General features: G+C 40.4%; 1 protein-coding gene across 3 annotated transcripts in view; it reads left to right on the forward strand.

The window, feature by feature from the left end:
• The window catches only part of SYTL5 (synaptotagmin like 5), an 81,813-nt gene that overhangs the window by 14,779 nt on the left and 45,659 nt on the right, over positions 1–21,375 (forward strand). For all 3 annotated transcript variants that reach the window (XM_058018376.1, XM_058018375.1, XM_058018374.1), the window contains exon 2: positions 11,959–12,457. In XM_058018376.1, coding sequence (XP_057874359.1) covers positions 12,339–12,457 — 119 coding nt within the window. In that variant the 5' untranslated portion in view covers positions 11,959–12,338. The remainder of the gene's footprint in view (positions 1–11,958; positions 12,458–21,375) is intronic.

The raw sequence follows: 21,375 nt of genomic DNA on the forward strand, positions 1-21,375 counted from the left end.
AAAGATGTAGATAGAGTCAAAACTATGGACTTTTTTAAAACTGGGGAAGCTTATTCTTCAGTCATAAAATAACAGATTTCTAGTCCTGACAGGTTCTTCCCCTTCAGTCTCTGAGGGGACCCAAATACTTGTCTGTCACCAAAATCTGCTTGTAGGAGCACAGGGCAGTATCCTGTGGGGAGTGGTGTTCCAAAACCAGCAGACTGGAAAGATCCCTTGATCTATTATGGCATAAATCACAAAAAAAATCAGTCTTTTCCTCTCCCATAGTCATGTCTATTTATCATGTAAGGAGGTTTTTTTGGTCAGAGTATCTTGGAATACAAGGTAGTCTGCCCCTGACAAGGTGCATTTAGGAATCCTTTTGAGAGGAATCCCTGCTAGGCTAAGAGCATGAGCTGTGTGCAGCAGAAAGCTGGTACACTGACTGGGAAAATAACAAAACCTACCCCAAATCTCTGCTCTGAATGAGTCAGTGATTGAATAGATAAACCTTATTAACCTTTCAATAGTCCCAAGCTAAAATTTGTGTCCTTATCACTCCTATGCACTCCCTGAAGGCATCTATTAAACCATAGCTGCTGCACATGATATGTGAGGAGAAATGCTCAGCTGTGGAACATGGGTATCTAGCACTGGATCACTGGGAAAAATGCAGCCCTATTCACACTGAAAATTATTAACCAGGCTTCCATAAATATATCCTTAGCACTCAAAACCTGTACTGGTAAAGGAGGAAATTTGCTTTACAGTCAAGTTGTGATGGGATGGCTGCTGTGGGGTAGCAAGAGCCAGCACCAGTGGCAAGAAACACCACTATGAGCAGCTTCTGACTGTGTCCCAGCCATCCTGGAGGTGTTCTTTCCAGGTGAGGACATGGGGCCACCATCCCTTCTGGGCTGGCAGACTTTGGTTGTCTTCTCTGTGCACACTGACCATCCCTGAAAACTTGTTCTGATCTACAAGACTTTTCTAGATTTTCTACTGTAAGTGTCCATCCACTGTGCTTTCTGTCTCAGACCTTGACCACTGGCTAGTTTAGCCCTCACATAATAACAAATTTTGATACAATTTCAAGTGGCATAAGCTGTCAGTATTGCAAATGCAATTAAAAGGCTGAAACAGTTATTATGCAGATGGCTGCAGTAAATCTTGGCCAAAAGGAGGTATAAAAATGCTGCAGAAAGGTCAAGTTGTGATTAATACCCTGTGAATGCAGCTTTGTGCAACCTTTCTCCTGAATAATTTCTGTTTTCCCTTTTCACCCAAAAGCTGGTGAGCCAGTAGTAGTTGCCTGTGCCCAACACTTGTTCTTCTGGAAATTTGGACAAGTAGCCCTAGGATGGGCAGACAGTATGGAAGTTCACTTCCAGGTTCTTGAACTCTTTTGCTTTTGATGCCATCTAGCTTTCCACATCTAGCTGGAAAGAGGGAGATGTTTATGGTGTGTATGGTATGGCAGCAAAGGGGACATGTAGTGAAGAGACATGATTGAAGGTCTGTGCTGGAGTAGGAGCTGCTTCTTGAGAGCTTCTGTCTCTTCCTGCTGTTTGCACAGCACCCACTACTATTATATTATGGAATTGCCTTGGCAAATCACAGCCAGAAGGGTAGATGAGAAAGTTTCTGATCCTTTCCTTAGAGTTATGAAAAGCTATCATAATATTGTGTATATCAGATGCTGTTTGTTTAAAAAATTCAGATTGCTGGCAAAGACTGGTCGAGGTCTCAGGTTCATAAGGCATTTCTGCAATGGACATCTGGCCTCTCCTGTCATGTTCTCTAAAGTGATATTTAGCAGCTGCCCCCAGTTCCTCCTGGCTTGGAGCACTCCCCACACAGTGATCCCTGGTGCAGCTCTGACCTTCACTCCTCCAGCCCTGTCCCTGGCTGCAGCTCTACCTACCCTACCCTTGGAGACTGTGCTGCCAAGCAGTTGTGGTTGCTTTTTAGTGCAAAGTAGGCAGAAGCCAGACAGTCTGTTCAGCACTGGCAGCTTCAGCTGCATGGCTTTGCCTCGGGGGACACCCGTCTGAGGCACTGGATGGGCTGCACTGCACGGGCAGAGCTTTAAAATGGCAATGAAAGCCATCCCAGATGTTCCTCTGGTTTGAATAACAGTGTTCTCAGAGGAATCTGCCACTTCTCTTTGTCATACAGTGAGTGAAAAAGGATGCTGAGCTGTGCCTGCTGCTGGCAGACAGTCCATGCAGGTTGTTGCTGAGAGGGCTCTGTGGGTTCATTGGGCTCCTAAAGAGATCGAGCAGCAGAGCCCAGCTCCTCTCTCACTGATCCAACTCTGCTCCTCAGCCATGAACCACACATGGCTGCTCCCCACAGAGCATCTCCTGCTACTTTGGGCTGTTCTGGATGGACATTTTATTGCAAATCTCACCTTGGGAAGCAGAAGGAAACTCCACATAGCCCACTACCTCCTGTGCCCAGCTGGAAGGGATCCTCAGGGCTCTGACAGCTGAGGCATAACCCAGGCTTCAGACAAACAGCAGTGTCACCTGGGAGAATACATAGAGTTTTCTAACCAGATTTTTGTGGGGCTTTTTCCTGCCTGCCACAAGAATTTTGGAAAATTCTATTCTTATATATGCAGACTTTCTGACCACGTTCATTTTGAGGCAGATACTCTGGAGGAACACACTGATGCATTTCATGGAAGATTTAACAGACCTGTTACCTTTATCTGCTGCTTGTAGAGAAAAACATTGTAGCATTGTATTTAATGTAAAACAAAACTAGGCAACACTCCAAGCTCATCCCATTCTCTGATTAGGCTGTTTATATCCTCTGGTGGGTGTCTGGACAAGTGTCCTTGTGAGCAGCCCTTTTTATGCTGGAAATGAGAAGTAGGACACATTTGCTCATGTGTTTTGCATGCCTGGGTTTGAGGCAGTCGTGCTTCATCCTCGTCACAGTCAGTGGAGAGAAATGGATGCTCCCAGACAGGGCCTGCTCTGACCTTTGTGAAATGTTTGTATGAGGAAAGATGAGGTGAGTCATGCCCTGGAAATGCCTAACTCTCTCTGCTGCTTATAGAGAGGGACTGGAATGATTAGGTCAGAAGAAATTGGAGAAATCATGGAATAGAGTCATGGTTTGAATCAGAAGGGACCTTTAATGATTACCTAGCCTAAAATCCACAAACCATCCTGATCTCCACCTCTGCCCTGCACAGGTGAATCTCCTAAGGATTTTTCACACCTGTACAGAGAGGTCATATGGTGTATGATGGGATACCCTTGGTATGCACGGAGATCAAACTTAGTCCTTTTCATTAAAATGCAAATCCAGTTGCTCTGTTAAATCAAATAGAAAGTCACTGTCAAGAATAGTGTAAAATGAGTGTTACTACACCACCCTGTTGTGGCAGAAAGGCAAATGAGCACTTGGCATCAAACAGGCTGAAATAATGGAGAATAGAGTTTTCATCTCCTACAGACACACTCCACATGCACCTTTCCTCATTCACACACCACCTTTGTGTTACCTTCTCCCCAAGCCCAGAGTGGTTTCACTGGTTTGGTGGATGCTTTTCCAAATGTCTCCTCTAGTAGATTCTGCTTCTCTCCTCTCTGACTCTGCAGCAGTTCCTCAGCAATCTTCCTGCAGCCCTCTTGCAGAGCTCAGAGAGAATTTCATTTTGGTTCGTTCACGAAAAAAGCAAAATCAATAAAAGATTTCTTTTTTTTTCAAGTGGACTAAAGCTCAGATGAGTCATGAGTTTTTCTGCAAAATGAAATGTTTGCTGAAGTGAAGGCACTTCCTTTGGAGTACTCTTAGTTCAGCAAATTAATGAAAATATTTGAATTTGAAGACAATAATAGATTTCTATTGTGCATTTGAAAAACCATCATCCATTTCTGTGCAGCATATCTGCTGCTGGTTTTTGGTGAGCAAATTCTGCTGGGGAAAAAATCAAGTAAACCTGTTGATATTTCAGTCAATCACTTGCTACAGTTAAAAGAAACAAATCACAGAATCACAGAAGTTCAAGGCTGGAAGAGACCTATAAGATCATCAAGTCCAGCCCAAATATCTTTATAAGGGAGTCTTGTTAAGTAATGAAAATAGTGCATTTGTTCTCCTATGCATTTTCTTCTTCATGTCAGATGAAGCTGCCTGTAACAGTGCTGCAGTACAGACCACTGCCCCAGGGATCTCACAACACCTGGTGGTGGCTGCAGCCTCAAAATCCAGTGAACAGGAGACAGGGAACTTAAGGATGATGAATAAAATTTGTAACCAGATCTGTAATGAACATGAGCGGGGCTTTTTGCTGTCCTGTGTGAGCTGCTCCATTCCTGTGATCCTGGTGTCAAATGCAGTCATGTCATAGCACAATATCAGTATCAATTTAACTTCCCCTGAACTGTGTTGACATTGTAAAGAAACACAGGTAGCTAGAAAGAAGAATTAGGAATCTTGCTGGCATTGTACTTGCTTTCATTTTCTACAATAATTCAATGTCAACAAGTTTTTTCCTGCTCCCAAAACACCATGTGTATTATAATGTGGGGAAAGGGTGCTACAGATTTTTAGAAGTAAAAAACTGATACATTGTCTTGTCTTAGTTAAATTTCATAATGGTGAGTCTTGGTTAAATTCATAATTTATGCATTAAGCAAAACATGTGAGGTCAATATTAGAACTTTTTTTACAACTGTGTATAAGTCCATTCTATTCTACACCTCAGTTTACTGCTTCTCTTTCCATTTTATCACAGAAAGTGCAAAGATGCAGGGATTAACTTACACGTATTAAGGTAAAGTTCAGTGCTGAATGAATTGCTGCCTTCACACACTGTGACTAAGTAATAAGACTGAGATGACTCAAGCCCTAACTCATATTTTCATGGCTGATTTAACATTGCACAGATGCTATTTGCTTAACAATAGCAGAAGTATTTTTCCTTCATTCATTCTTTGATTCAGATCTGTTTGGTTTCTTTGATTTGGCAAACTGACACACCGAATTTTCTTTCCGTTCTTGCCCGAGGAAGTGTCTTCTTTTCTGGCTGAATACTCAACCAGGAAGGTAAACCATATTTACCCAATCATGAGCAAAACAAAAGAAAAAGGTTGCCACCCTATTGTGTCATCCTTCCCACTCCTTGCCTCCTGTTTGTAAATAAATTATTTCAAACATGACGGATTCCCCTGTGTCACAGACATCTTTTATGAAAAATCCTTTCCTTAGGATGTTTTCTCCTGAGAAGCTGGAGGCCTGAGGATCAAAATGTAAACATTGATTATCTGCTGCTGTGGAATGCAACAGGTGGATCTGGGATTGGCCCACGTTGGTTGTTTCTAATTAATGGCCAACCACAGCCCAGCTGGCTGGGACAGAGAGTCCAGGCCACAAGCCTTTGTTATCATTATTTCTTATTCTATCCTTACCTAGCCTTCTGATAAAATCCTTTCTTCTATTCTTTTAGTACAGTTTTAATATAATATATATCATAAAATAATAAATCGAGCCTTCTGAAACATGGATTTAAATCCTTGTCTCTTTCCTCAACCTGAGACCCCTGTGAACACAGTCACACCCCTGAATCTTCTCTTAATATAGAAAAGATTCTTAGATATTTGTTTATTCCAAAGCATCTCTGAAGGAGTTAAATTCTTTCACTGTTTTGTAGGATCTCTAGGGAGCATGAGCTTATGTTCCCCAACAAACTGCCTGGTGTTCTCTCTACCTGTGGTTTGTTCTGCACTTGATCCCCTGCCTGAATGGCTGCTGCATTTTCCCCAGTCTGAAAAATCAGCCAAGCTTGTTGGGGTGGCAGCCAGCAGTGTCTCCAATGAGCTCTCTCTGGGCATTGCTGTTCTCTGTTCCTGAGGCTTGTAACCTGACTGTGCAGTTACATGAGCCTAAATTTCTACACCAGGGAAACAGAACATGTAATTTTTTTAAAATGTTTTTTTTTGGTGCTACTTAATGCTTTCTTTCAAGGCTGAAAAACAATCAGGGTGAGACCCGCAGAAGGAGCAATGTTTAATGAATGGTCAGGTTGTCAGTGCTGAGCTTAGTCCTAGCTCTCTTATTTGCACAGTCAGGCAAGTTAATTTACTGCTTTCTTACACAGCAAGGTCTGCTCCATAGACTTAATGAGCTTTAACTTTATTGCTTTAGTCTTTAAACACTCATGATTTTGGTTTGGAAATATTATTACAGTAATTGTAGAAATTAGATATAGCTCGCAGGCATTGCCTGTGGTTGCAGAGATCTGCACTCCTGTAGGGAGGGACACAACAGCTCTGCCAAGACATTTCCAGACAGCTGGAATTGCGCCCAACCTGAAAAATGAACGGCTTCTGAATCCATTGGGTTTGTTTGATTAACAAATCTGAGTTTTTCTAATTACTCTGAAGTCAAACACTCTCATACTGCTCTGATTAGAAAGCAGCAGACATAAGGAATCATATTTTCAACTTCTCTCTCAGCCTGTGTTCATTCCAGTGCACTTGATACCAACTTGTGCTTAAAATGACTCTTCAAACAGTGTTGCTGTCACTTGGACATGATCCTTTCTTTATTGCAATACATGACTTCCAGCTCCTACTCTAAAGGTCTTTGAGGATTGCTCTTAACCAAAGAATCTGCTCACTATGTACATTGTAATACTGACCAGAGCTCTCACTCAGCCCAATTCATGTGCAACTAACCAAGATCACATTCAACAAGTGTGGCTTGGTTTTCCTTTCTTGCCACTTGACTTTGGTGTCTTGACTGGCTCTATCTCACCTTACATATTTGTAGATTTTGTGCAGCAAGCATTTCCTGGTCCTTCAGCACCTGCTGACACTTGGTTTGCTCACCTGGGCGTGTGCCCTCTGCAAACACATTGCTGGGAAGTGAAGCTGGTTTTTCTTGCTCCTATTCATGGCATTCTACAAGCAGCAGGCTTAAGTGAGAGCAGGAGAAACCAAGCTGGGCACTACAGTTTCAGCATGGTAAGCTTTATATTTGTGCCTTTTTATGTCTTCCTGCCATTTTATTAGAACTAACGTGGGCAGCCCTTCCCCTCCTTCCTCCATCATTGGCTTACATGTGTCTGTGGGCCTCAAAAAAGAGAAATAGCTGTGGATGTGGACCATGCTTTGGTGGCTACCTAAGAGAAAAACAGCTGTGGATGTGGATGTAGACCATGCTTTGGTGGCTGCCTACGGATGCCACCTTAGTTTTGAATTTTACGTCAGACTCCCATGTGAATGAACTCAGTGTACAGAGGATTTGTGTGTTTTAAGCAGCACATGTATGATATGTGCCTCTTTTCATTTGAGTGTTGAAGCTGTGTGCACTGGATTTAGATTCACCATGCTGTGATCCACAGCGCCAGCACTGAGCTGGGAGGTGGCTTCCTGAAGCACAGGGAAGAGTCAGTAATGCCACTAATCCTGTTCCTGCGGAGTTTCCAGCTAGGCTGTTGTACCCCATGCAGCTTTGCTTCCAGCAGTGACTGCTGCCTTGTCAGGACATGATCCATCTCAGCTTCTACAGTGGCAAAAGTCAATCACAGCCACCACACCACGCTGCATTCAGCTGCTCTTGGTAGGAATTTCCTTACCAGTATGAAGATGCAGTTTGTGCCTATCCTAAATACACCCATGCTAGTAAATATGTGTATTGCAAACAATATTTCTCTGCTTGCAAAGAATTTCCTGCCAGCAGCAGGTGGAGGCTCTGTCACTCAGGGTGAGGCAATGCTGTGGGTCCTGTGCCACTGCAGTCTGTGCATGTGGAAAATGTTTCCTCTCTTGCTGAGTCACTAAAATGTTCCAGGTCCTGGCTTCCAGCTAAGTAAACATAATGGTTCTACAGTGGGAGCAATTTCTTGCCTGAGGCAATTTGATGACAGAGCCATTGAAGAAAAGAGGATAATTCCTCTCCCTTCCTTTCATCTCTGTCTCTAGGGAGCAGGATGCTTCTCCTCCTTCCCAGGAAGATGGGGGAGAGATGAAGCAGAGGTGTTTTGGAGTGCAGAGGACAGCTGTCTTGCTGGGCTCAGGAGGATGCTCAGGAGGAACATTCATGGTCACTGTGCCTGTGGTAACTGCAAACTTCACTGACTGAAGAGGATTCACCATAACTCCTGTGCCTCTGAACTGGTGCCCCTCAGGGAGGTTCAGTTTTGGGGGTGCTGTAATTGTCACAAACAACTGTGTGACTACAGTTAGCAAAAATAAGTGGTGTGTTCTTCCACATTGTAATGCTTTTTTTTTTCCCCTGTTTTTTTGTGTTGTTGGGGTTTTTTAGGCAATCCTTAATTCTTTTGTCTTGGGAGGGTGAGCAAATGCTCTCTGGATAGATATGATACCTGTGTGCAGTGAATGCAGTTATGTGCAGGATAAATTGTACCTTTTTATTAATTTTTGTCTAATTTTGCTGCCTTATGCTAATAAGTGCATGTTATTTCTAAAGTATCTTCCTTCAACGATAGCTTCAAAGAGTAAAACTCCATTCTGGAGATACATTTCTGTGGGGTAAGAGAAGTGGCAAAAGCTTTGGGGAAAGTCTTTTCTACCTTCTCATGAGACAACAACCACCTGCTTGAGAAGCTCACTTCCATACAGCCTTGGGATTATGTCATAGTGGAGCAGGAATGAAAGAAGTGCCTCCTTCCTCTGCACATCTGATATCAGATCTTTGCTTTACTCTGAATCAAGAAATTAATGTTCTCTTTACATATTGTATGGAGATTAGAGCAAAGCCTATCCTTTTAGGAGAGGTTTGCATTTTTCCCAGTGTCCTAATTCACATTTTAGTGCTCCTCAAATGCTCTGTTATGTGAAATCTTCACTCACTTTAGGATGAAAACAACTACATTTCCTAATCAGCCCCAGGGCTGCTTAATAAAACATCACAAGTCTGTTAAAAGCAGCATTGTCACCTTTTAAAGGCTGGCTGACTGGTTTTGTTTTTGAGCCCTAGGTTGATCCATGATTCAGCTTTTGTCAGCTAATTTATTCTGGACCATTTAGAGAGAGAGCAAAAGTAGCAACAGGAAAGGAGAAGAGCAAATTTTCCTATTAAGTCTTAATTTGAAATACAGGCCTAATCTCTAATAATGTGTTGTATAAAGCAGGGAAGTCTTAAGTGGTAGATTATTGAAAACAGTGTCTCTTTACTCCTTAGTCTGCTTTCCAATAGAGGAGAACAGGTCACTGTTCTCCTGTTTAACAACTACATGTGCCACAGAGGGTAGGGGCCAGGCCAGGTGGTCTCCTGTGAGGTGGGGGTGGTTTGGGCACATCTTGTACCAGCACAAGGCAAAACAAGCAACAGCCTTTATAGCTTCAAACAGAATCTGTCTAATTAGGCAGGAGTGATGGAGAATGCAGGACCAAGGACTTTTTACTAGATCTGCTTCCTTAGGGGTAAAGATACCTGCAGCATCTTCAGTCCTAAAAATTAGCCTGCCAAGGGTAATATTGTCTAAGAATTATAAAAGAATTGGGAAAACCTGTTTTATGCAAAGTTAACTGCTGCCACTACTTCAGCTAGCCTGGGGTACAGAATTTTATCTAGGCAGAGATCATGAGTGCAACATGTGTAGAAGGAAGCCTGTCTGAGCAAAGAGGAGCTTCTCTGGAGGTTTTTGCTGAAGTTTCATCAGGGAGGGAGTATCTGGTTAGGAAATCATATTTTTGAGTGGCAATTTCATAGTGCAGAAGAAAATCTGGAAGATGAGGTGAGTCTGAGTCTTTCTGTCAGTTCTCTGGTAGGTGCACATGTGTTGGACAGGTGGCATGCAGGAAAACTGGGCTGCTCCAGCACCAGCTCTGTCACTGCAGCCTGAACACAAAACCTGCATTGCTGCTGTGCTCAGTGTGCTGTCCACAAAAGCAATAAGGTAATTGGAGGATGCTGCTTTTTTAAACTCTCATTGGTGAGGTTTATATCCTGCTAATACTGAGACAATTAAACAGGCAGCCATCCTGGTTCTGTAGGAGGATTCTGTTGCTAATTGACAATGTACTTTACATAAAACTGGTTGAACACATATGCAGGTAAACTTATATTTCCTGATAGCTGCCAAATCCCTCTGTTAGGTGATAAGGACAGTTAAAATCCACAAGGTTTTGTCACAGATGTGACTGAAGGATAAACTGCATGGAATGTTCAGTAAAAAACACAAAGAAAGACACATAAACCATTGTGAATAGAATTCAACTGCAGTTGATTATACTTATTCTGTAAGAACAGAATCTGCTACAAACATATTTCTGTTAATGTGGGTAACATGAAAATAATTTATGTCTCTCTGTCCATCTGATAAACTTCATAATGCTTTGCATTCTTCTCTACATTGCAATCTCTGACGTAGTTTCTGTTGTCTTTACAAACAAGACTGTAATGATTTCTAGTCAAGATTCACAGAGTTCACCATAATACAGTTGTCAGCATGAGATACCACAGTTTTGTTGAATGGACCACTGTGTTTTAGGATTCATTCCCTGTAAGAAACTAAATGGAATGATTTTTCAGCTGATTTACATCTAGCCAGGAATGTGTAGCACTCTCTGAAATTTTGTCTGATTTATCTGAGAGTTTGTGGTCTCATCACTCCTACCAGTGCTTAGTTCTGCTCTGGGCTCTGTGTATTTGACCCTCCAGGTGGCAAACAAAATAACTGGATTCCCAATTATGGCTTTAGAAATTTTGGATGTCATGTGCCCCTCCCTGCACTGAGAGAATAATCTCCCAGGACATTCAAGGATCAGCAGCACACTAAGTCAAAGGGAATATTTGAGGCTTTTGTCTAGTCTGGTAGCAGTACTAATCTCTTTAGAGCTAAAAGAAAAGCTGATAAGAAATTACTAGATGTCAAGTTAACCTTATCAAGCAGTTTTTATCTCCCCTGAGCTCGCCTTGCCAGAATATCTCACAAGATAGAGTGTTCTTGGCAGCCTGCCTGCCATCCCACTGCACTGCTTACCTGTAGCACGCCATCAACCCAGTAATGGGTTAATAGTGGGTCAGAGATAGTTTTTAACACTTTTGTTGTCCCTAATTTCTAATTGTTTCATTCAGTCTTTCCCCTTTGCCTCTTGGCTTTCCATTTCCAATAAAGCTCGGTCCTTTTTTCCCCAGTAAAAAATAAGAAAAGCCTGTGAAAATGTCACCCATGCTGACCCTGAAAGGAAAATCAGCAAACAGAATTTCAGAGCTCCTCGACCAGACAAACAATGACTCTGTGAGATTTGTGTTGATGCCCCATGCTCCCCAGTCTGCTGATGTTATGATCTGCTTGGGTTAAAAGTGCTTTCACCAGGCATTGTTCTAAGCAGTTCAAGGAAGAGCCTGACCTTCTTGGTAATAACAAAGAAGAGTTCACATGTTGGATTTCCTCCTTTTGCTTACAAGTAACTTGGTCTTATGGTATGAATAGAAACACCTTTTTCAAGAATTGAAGAACAAACTTAATGGTCCAGCTTTGGGGTTTTTTTGGAGGTGTGTGTGTGTGTTGTTTTTTCCTATTAAAATAAATGCAGAGAATAAAAGTATTTTTTCCATGTGTGGTTTTATTACTTAGCTGTTGTATGTCTAAGACAGCAATCTAACCAGAAGTATTTGTCTGTGGTGTGCTTGTTTCCCAATTTGCAGTGATGAGAAGCTCAAAACTGGCTCTCCTGACTTGAATTTCTGCCTTGCAATGACTTGTGTGCTTCAGTTTGTGTATCACCTTCCTGTCCTGTGCTCTTACTGACGAAAGTGACCTGATAGTTGGATCTGTATTGCAGAAACAGTGAATCTTTTACTCTTTTCTTAGGAAAAAACACCAAACTTTTATGTCAGTTGTGTTTAAGTAGCCCTTGAAACAACCTCATATCTGTAGGCCATTCTTCAGTGGCTTCCAAACCATTGCTAGATTTAGCTTTTGTCAAATCAGACTCTGATGGTAATTTCAAAATCACCCACACAATTTGTTTTGACTTTCAGGTAGTTTGATATAAATATACCCAGTGATTTTGTGGCTCCAAATTACAGTTCTTCAGGAAGCTGATTCTGCAGCTGCAGTGGATGAAATCTGAAGGCTGGGAGTGAGCATCAGCCAGGACCCAGGGGACAGCCAGGAACCAGGAACATGACTGCCTTTCCCAAGGAAGAAACAAAGGAAAAACCTTTATTTCTTGTGTAGCTGGAAGGAAAAGCAATACAATCTTGACACCCAGTTAATTCAAAGAAGCATTTTCCAAAATACCTCTTGATTGTGTGGATCCTGTAACTCTGCCACAAAGGTGCCTTTGGACCTGTGCAAATAAATCCTTGCAGTATTGTTTGGCAAAAGTGGTCATTGCTGGAGTGGCTGTGGAAGGACCATGACAAAGCACTCAGAGATCATCAATTTGTCATTTCTGTTGGAACACGAAAGGGAAACAATCTTGGGAGTATTGAAGAGAGATGAGTACTTGAAAAAAGTTGAAGATAAAAGAATCAGGTAACCTTTTTTATTGTTGCTTTTGCATATATGGTTGGTAGATGTTTTTGTGGTACCCAGTGAAGGTTTTCTACGTGCCTCATACAAGGATGAGTGCTGCAAGGTGACACAGGTAATTGGATGTTCAAGTAAAGCATCTTAAAAAGAAAATTGCTTGCTAGTATGGCTCTCAGTAAACAAAAATCATGTGCATTGCTTCAAGACAAAAGTATAAGAAAGATAACAAGTGCAAAAGTACGCAACGGTGTTCTTTTAAATTTCAGATTGTGTAAATTTAGTCTGGTTTGGCTGAATTTCCCTCTGTAAATGGGAAGTTTTAGTAAGGCTATGGAACTCTCCCTCTGAGATGAGCTGCACACAGAGCCTGTCTACAAAGCTGGCTGAGGGACAGAAGTTTGGAAGGTGTCAGAGGGACAGAAAGCTGGCATCTGCCTCTGTTCAGGACTTCCTAGAGCATGGGACAAATGCATGATGGTGTCCTCCTTTCTGTTGTGGTGCTCACAGAATAGGGAGGAGGGACACCTCATTTTTCAAATTATTTAGATTTACTAATAAATGAAATTAAAAATCTCAGGTATTTATCTCAAAAGTCACTGTTGGGAGAAGTAGAGTCTCAAGGTATTAATAGAGTCCATGTGTTCTTTTTCTATTCAGAAAAGTAAAAAGTAAAGTTCAGAGAGCAAGGTGAGGAGGCAGGCTGAGTCAGCAGTTTTAGAAAGCTCAGTTTGAGTTAGTTCAGCTAAGTGTCAGTTCTGGAAAGGTCCCTGTGCATTTCAAGGATGGTTTGGATGCTTCATTTCACTCCCCCCCACTGCCCTTTTGGAGTTTCTCAGTGTTGGTTCTGAGAAAGAGGCTTAGTGTGGAGGGATGCAGCACTTGGTGTTGCTGAGGCTGCTGGATATAACAAATGACACAGGGAAAATTTCCAGCCTTTGCTGGTTTCAGCCCATGAATCCCAAGGCCAGGCTTCATTGTTCTTCCCTCTTATTTTCTAAAACCATTTTAGGCATTGTGCAAAGACATTTTAGACATTGCAAAGGTGTATGTTCAGCACCTGCTGAAGTTCCTACTGTTTAAAATCATTATTTGAAAATTAATGGAAATTTAATAAATTGAAAATTAATGGAAATTTAATGAATTTCCATTATTTGGAAATCTGTGCAGAGTTAGATACAGGTTTTGAAAGCTTTTCTCCTTCAACTGAACCCAGTCTGAGTGCAATGCCCTGTTGGTGTGCAGCCCATTTACCTGGGGGAGCACAGTGGCTCATCTGAAAAGAGGGGCTGAGAAATGGTGTTTCTTTACGGTGGTGAGGAAAAATTAATCATTTTGTCTCCTTAATGGTTTTTGAGATGAAAAAGAAAACAGATGGAGCACTGTTTGTTCCAGAGCATTCTGCCCTGTTTAGTAATAAAATAAAAATTTCAAATAAATTAATTTGGTTTCCTGAGGTGGTGACCTTGGAAATGTGTGATGTGCCGATAATCATCTGTCAAAGGCATCAGTATGGAGAGGATCAGATCACTGGATTCATAAAGCCTCTGAAAGCTTTTTTTCTACTATTGCCATTTCCCAATCTCAAATGGAAATTTAAAACTCCTGAGGTTTTGTGGGGTTTTTTGCTTCATTTCATTTGGTTAGTTTGGGGTTTCTTTTGTTGCTGCCTTTTTTTTTTTTTTTTCCTGCTTTTTATGGCATTTCTGGAATTCAATCTGCCATATCTGCTGAGCTTGCAGCACCCCTGGAGAGGTCAGCTCAGCACAGTTCAGTGAAGTCACAGGTGGTATTGGCCTATCAGCATTTTGGTAAAGAAGCATCCTAAGAAAATACTCAAAGTCAAGCTAATCTGAAATAAAATGCTAATTAGAATAACTAATGATGCAATGTGGTGCTTATGCACACTTCTAGCACCTGTGTGTGAACCAATGGGCTTCCTATTTATTGTCACTAGACCATACTTTGGCTGATAAGAGTGGAATGTGGTCTATAAAAGATTTCCATAGTATAAAAACTATAAAGAATTTGATAGCTAACTGCTTCCTATGAGGCTTTTTATTTTCTCTTTCTCAGTACAACTTGGCAAGGATCTATAATCACGGCTTATAAGCATACTTCAGGGGAACATTTGTTGTCTTTAAAATTCCATTTGGTACAGTCTGTTATATACTTTATTGAAGTACTTTGCAAAGAGCAAGTCCCTTTTTATTTATTTTCAAGGCATTTTCCACTCTGGGAAGAAGTTTACTTGTACTTTCTACTGAGGAATTCTTATTATCCTGTTCCATTCTTTCTGAATCTATCTCAACAATTTTTGGTTTTTTCTCTTCCCATTAGTTTTCAAAAGCCCTTTTAACTTAAAAAACCTTTCTATTCATTGTGAAAGCAATGGTAAATGCAAGAGGATATCCTAATAATGAAATGGTTAAGGGTTGTTTTTACTATGGCGGCTCATACTTGTTTTCTGGAGTGCAGGTGGCTCTTCTTGTATTTTTGTTTGATGCACAATTATTTCACCCACATGAGAGAGAAACACAGAAGTCATCAAGTCCTTTTTCTCTGTTGATAATACAGAGAAACTTTTCTAGTTTTGATAATACAAATAACCTCCTTAATAAAGATTATGATTTATGTTCTTAACTCTAAGTTGCATCTTGCATGACTGGATATTTTCTTTGAATATTGATTTGAAGCTGTTAATAGATTATTTGTGCAAATAACCTGCAGTGTTCTAAGCATTGCTTTATGATGCTTTTGATGTCAGTTGAATTACCATCATGTTTTTTTTTTTTCAACTGCTAAGATTATTTTAGTAAAATCATTAATTCTTACCTTAACTATTTTGTTGGGGTTTAAAATACAAAGTTCTTTTCCATTCTTTGTGGAGCACAGCTACAAATGCCATGCTTTTAGAGGAGATAAAGTAACAATTGCTGTGCTGAGAAAATTGCAGTTTTGTCCAAAAAAAAGGCTTTAATGGGTTGTGGCTTGTACCTCTCTGTCAGCATTTAGGTTACCAGAAGTTGTGTAAGAATTGCACCAGCCCCAGGTCCGTACTGACAAGGAAAGTTAGCATTCCTGTCTTTTCATCCGACTAAAATGACATCCTCTTATCAGTCCAAAGAGATCCATGGAAACAATTTATGGTATTAAGTTCATTATAAAATAGGAGAAATTGTTAGCATGGATACCACCATGTGGTAGCTCCAGGCAGTACTTTAGAAAAGCAGAAGTTGGAGGACTGGAATGGGAAGTGATTGATCTGCTGAGTATACATTTGGATTTGTTTATAAGCACAAAATGGTTGCAGGATAATGTATGTAATATGGTGCATGGTCTGTGTTTCTGAAAAACTGCTTATAAATATTTCAAGGAGAGAGTCCTTGTGTTAAAGCTCATTGGCCATCTGTACCTGGAAGCTGCAAAATTCCTGTCTGGCATCCCAGTCGTTTATGAGGTGTATTTAGCACAGTCTAACACTTTGTTATTTTTGAATCAGAGGCTTTTCCATCAAGGACAGTTACTATTGCAAGTAAGGATGTTACTATTACTTGTTACTATTGCGTCTAAGGATGGAGGTGTCTGTTTTGCCGTCCTGCGTTCTTTGAGAACCACAATCCTGCAGTGGTGAAAGAATTTCTCATGGTGATTAATTTTCATATGCTGGGAGAGTCTGTTTTATTAAGGACTGGAAGAAAACAACAGGAGATCTCTTTTGTCTTTTTTTTTTTTTTTTTTTTTTTTTTTTTTTTAATCTTAGTGACCATTTTTATTTGAGAGAATAAGTGACTAAGTTACTCAGAAAAAGTTTCATCTATGGAAGTTTGCCATCATTATGATAGCCAGTATAATTTCAGTTCCAATGCCTCCTCTCCTTCTTTTCACTGGGCTCTGTTCTGTCATTTCTTATGCCAGATCTCTTTTTCTTTGTAAATTCATTCTTTGTTTTTTCCCTGTGTTGTCATCAACGTGCCTCCATACTTAGGTTTTCTTAACACAATTTTTATCACGTTGAGCTGCTACATAAACAAAATGTGAAAACCTGTGCTTATTAAGTATAAAAATACTTCAAGGACTCATATTTTATAATTCAAGGAGACCTCAATGGAAGTTGGTAATAGCCCAGTTCTTTTTGTGAATTCCCAACAATATTTACTGTTATTTCCTGCATGCTGTGCCAGACAGTGAAGGGAATCTGGCTGAATTTGAAGAAAGTACTGAGAATCAGTCTGGAAAGAAAATTGCCTTTCTTCCTCATACTCAAGTATGTTGATGCCAGTTCCTGCACAGAAAAAGTTCTTCAATATCTAAGTTAGCAGCTGCACAGGTTCAGAACAAGGATGTTTCTATTTGTCTGTACAAAAGTAACTCAATTTTTTTTCCTGCCAAACTCTTTAATAATAATTGACTGAGGGAGGGAAAGGGTTGCCCTTTTTTAAAATTTAATTCAATTTTTTATGACCCATTAAACTCTGGAAATTTAGTATGGCAAAATAAAATTAGGTAGACTTGGATTATGCTGCTCTACATCTTCAGAGGAGAAAGGGTTTTGAAATGGGGAGAAAGAAGATCCAGGAGAAATCTGAAAATCAAACTCAGGAATTATGTATGCTATTACATTTAACAGTTTGTTTGGTTTTGGTTTTTTTTTAATGGAGCTGTGCCAAGAGCTGTGAATTCTGGAGCCAGTTTCTGTGGTGGTTTTTGTTTTGTTTTGTTTTGTTTCCTGCTGTATTTTACATTGGCCTTTGAGGCCACCTTTGGAAAGGCTCAGGTTGAGGCATTCAGTGTTACCTGGAATCTGGTTACAAGAGAGCTCTTCTCCAATGTGCTTAACATATTTTCTCAGACAGTATAAGGATCTTAATATAAATATATAGTTTAGAAAAATGGCTACATATTCTATTAAGCTTGGCAGAAAAGCAAATTTATTTTTAATAGCTATCTTTTATCAAACAGCCATTTTAATGAAAAGTTTAGAACCTTCAATGAATGATAGGATCCTTTTTCTCAGAAGCCTGTTAAATTGGCTTCTGCTGAGTTTTATTTTCCCTTTGTTATCCCTTTTCAGTACAGTGAATCAGTGCAGCTCAGCTGGGCTTGTTTAGGGACTGTTATGATGATGGATTTTGTCAAATTACTCACCCACCTCCTCCTGCTCTTCCTGGCCCTTGAGACAGTTCATTTTTTATTTTCTGAAGATATGAATGTATTTGTTGCAGTCAATCAGAAGTTCAGCTCAACAAATAAAGCAGGGAATCTCGAATGTTCACATCCTGTGTATCTGTCCATGCACTCTTTGCTTCTTTTTTAAATTTTTCTTTCTTCATTTTTAATTGAGTGGAGTAACTGTGGATTCATTTATTTTGTCTCAGTTCCCTGGAAGTCATCAAAGGCAATTTATATTCAAAAATAAGAAAACAAACATTTCTCAGGATTTCCACTGTTAGCAGATCAGCTATCACCTGATAAGAATTTTAGATTGTGTTTCACATAAGCACTGGGAAATACTGTTGCAATCACACCTACTGAATAGCAGGAATAATGTCTTTGTAATGTCACAAGAACACTGATATGTTTTCCAAGATGTTGGTCTCTAAGCAAACTATTAAAAAAAATGCTCTGTTTATTGTTTTGGGCCTATAGACATTTCCCAATTTTAAATTGGAACTACTTAAAACAGATTTTGTGCCTAATAATACTTCTAACTAAGCATAGAAGGGCCTGAAAGTTGCAGTGGGGAAGGAGAAGTCTGGAGTGGAAGGAGTTCAGTGGAGGCTCTGTTTCATCATTAGACAACTGGATGCAGTGCACAGGACACGGTGATTATTGCAAAAAGATGGCATCTGCCAATAACTGTGTATCAAATTCCTGAAATGCAATGGGTCATGATTAATTTATTTTTTTCAGTAAAATTAAGCCACTGGAAAGAAATCTGTTATGAAAAAATAAGCCTTTGCTTGTGCATAGTATTCTGACCCTTTTGAGATTTGAGCATGAACAATTTTTTATCTTCTGAGTTACTCTGACACTTGGGTAAGGATCGGGTGCTTGGTTTGCATGCAGGTAATGAAGCCAAAAGAACCCGGAACGGAATTATTTGTGCCTCTTTAGTTCTTTGGTATGTGATTGACAAAATCTTTGCAAACCTGAATAAAAACTAAAAATGCAGTTGTCTCTCAAAGACTCTCTGTTGAACATTCCTCAGTGGCTCTGCTGTATAAAAGTCCCAATTTTGACAGGAGACCATGAAAAAGATGAGGTAGAGAGAGGATGACCAATGATCAGGTAAAGAAGTGGTGGTCCAGTTTGGCAATCAAATTAGGTGAGATAAACAGGAGAACACTGTAATTGTGAAAATGGAGGCTAAAGGAAAGCAAGGAAAGGTGTGGGCCTGCTGCTGGTGCAATAGAGGACCCAGTGACAAAGCATGTGGAAAAGGCCAATGTGCACAACGTCTTCTTGGCCTCAGTCCTCACAGGTCAGACAGATCTCCTGGAATTCCTGCTCCTGAGGTCATTGCAAAAGTCCAGGGCAAGGTGAATTTGAACCTGGAAAGTGCTGCAATACCTCTGACTGTGTGAAAGCACAATCAATCAACAAATTTCCCTAAGGTCAGCTGATACTCGGAGTGGCCACAGCACTTTATCTCTGACAACTCCACATTGCTGGAGGGTGACAGAAAATCATTAAACATTTGTGAGTGCTGTTTGATGGTTAGTGAGATGTGAGTGACCATAAACTCAGGGGTAATTAGAGATCTTCCCAAGTACCTAAAGGTGTATTTGTTATTCAAGCAGATAGATGTGGTGTTGTCCAGAGTATTCTGGGGGTGGGTTGCTGTCACAGACACATTTTATGAAAAATCTTTTCTTTAAGATCTTTTCTCCTAAGAAGCTGAGAAGTTTCAGGGACAAAATGTAAACAATGGTTATCTGCTGCTGTGGAATGCAACAGGTAGATCTGTGATTGGTCTCATGTGGTTATTTCTAATTAATGGCCAATCACAGTCAGCTGGCTCTGACTCTGTCTGAGGCACAAGTTTTTGTTATCATTTCCTTCTTTTTCTATTCTTAGCTAGCCTTCTGATGAAATCCTTTCTTCTATTATTTTAGTATAGATATAATATAATATAATATAATATAATATAATATAATATAATATAATATAATATAATATAATATAATATAATATAATATAATATAATATAATATAATATAATATAATATAATATAATATAATATATATCATGAAATAATAAATCAGCCTTCTGAAACATGGAGTCAGATCCTTGTCTCTTCCCTCAGCCTAAGACCCCTGTGAGCACCATCACAGGTTGCCTTTAGTTCTCAGTTCAGAAGAATTAGATGAGTTCTCTTTTGATGTTTGGAAGGTAGATCCAAGGATTGGGCTGGCAAAAATAGGAATCATCTCCTTTCTCTGTGCACTGTGGCAGCACCAAGCACCACTGACAGTTTTCACAGCACAGCACAACACTCTCTGCATTTGAAGCTGACTCACAGAAGGAAGTGGACACGTGCCTGGCACCAAACGCATCTCTGCAGGAAGTGGGGACATGTAAGATGCAATCAATAAGCTGCAAGTACAGTTAGCAAAGTACCAAGAAAGCACATAAAGCCTGGACAGAGTTTTGAAGGCTCAGGCATGAGAGGAAGGCTGTTTGGATTGAATGTAGGAGAAGGGTCTGAAGCTGGGTGAAGCATTCACTTCTGGATAGAGACCAGCACAGGAAAACCCTTGACTGGGATTTGCAGTTGCTGCCTGGAGGAATTGGCCATGCCCTTGTCTAGAGCTGTCAGAGGCTGAGCATCCACAGGTCAGGGGGCTGCGGAGCAGCTGCTGCTCATGGGATCCCAGTGGGAAGCCAAATGCTGGCCAATCTTTTAGCAAGGCAGTGTGTCCACAAATAACCTAATTCTGTCAGAGCTGACTCCCTGATGGCCAAAGAAATGTTCCTGGCCTCCTTTACTGGGCTGCAGCCTGTAATATTTCATTGGTTTTATCCTTCATGTGGTTTTCTTTTGACATTTTTTCTGATCTTTAGGTGAAGGTGGCAGCAGGTTTTTAAATCCCCCTTTAAGCATGTGTGTGTGTACAGAGACAGTGATTTCAGTGAGTTGGAGTGCTTCATGACTGAGGGATAACACTGGGGGCTCCTGGCTGCTGATGGGCATGAAAGACAGCATAGGGAAGAGTGGGGTAATGAGGACACGGCAATACCAGGCATGTAAAACTGAAAGAATTTAGCAGCCACTGAGTTTAGTTACAGTGGCTTGATATTTTCTTGTTAAGGCCCAACTCATTGGCCATTGAAACTACAGACTTCAAAATTTAGTCTTAAACACAAATATTTTTATTCTGTAGAGTCAGTGGTAGAACCGGTAAGATCTAAAAGTCACACTATTTAAAGTGGCATTCTCCTTTTGTACTTTGATTGTGGCATCACAGCATAACACCACTACCTATTTAGGTCTTTGATTTGGGCTCTTCCAAGGCTTTAAATACCTGGTACAGAATTTCATATATACTCCTACCTAACTCTGCACTGGCATATGGTTAAATGCACACTAATTGCAAAAAATGTTTCCTTCTTTCCTTCTGGGCATGAACTGGATAGTGTCAGTTCTGAGCTGCTGTCAACCTGGGCTCAGCATGACTTGAATTATTGATGAAGAACAAGCAAAGTTGGTTTGTCAGTTGTCCAGAACTGCTCAGCTATCTGCATTTACTCATAGTGATCTACCAGATTTTCCTCTTGACTGCATGTCTGACAGCTGGGGAATAGATTTACTCTGTGTCATGTGTGTGTCAAGAAATACAAAAAGAAACAATTGGACTTACTCATGTCTTATATTTTTAGCATAAAATATTAATCTGTTAATAAGTTCTTATAGATCATT

The sequence above is a fragment of the Melospiza georgiana genome, chromosome 2, assembly GCF_028018845.1.
Source record: "Melospiza georgiana isolate bMelGeo1 chromosome 2, bMelGeo1.pri, whole genome shotgun sequence".
Classification (NCBI taxonomy): Eukaryota; Metazoa; Chordata; class Aves; order Passeriformes; family Passerellidae; genus Melospiza; species Melospiza georgiana.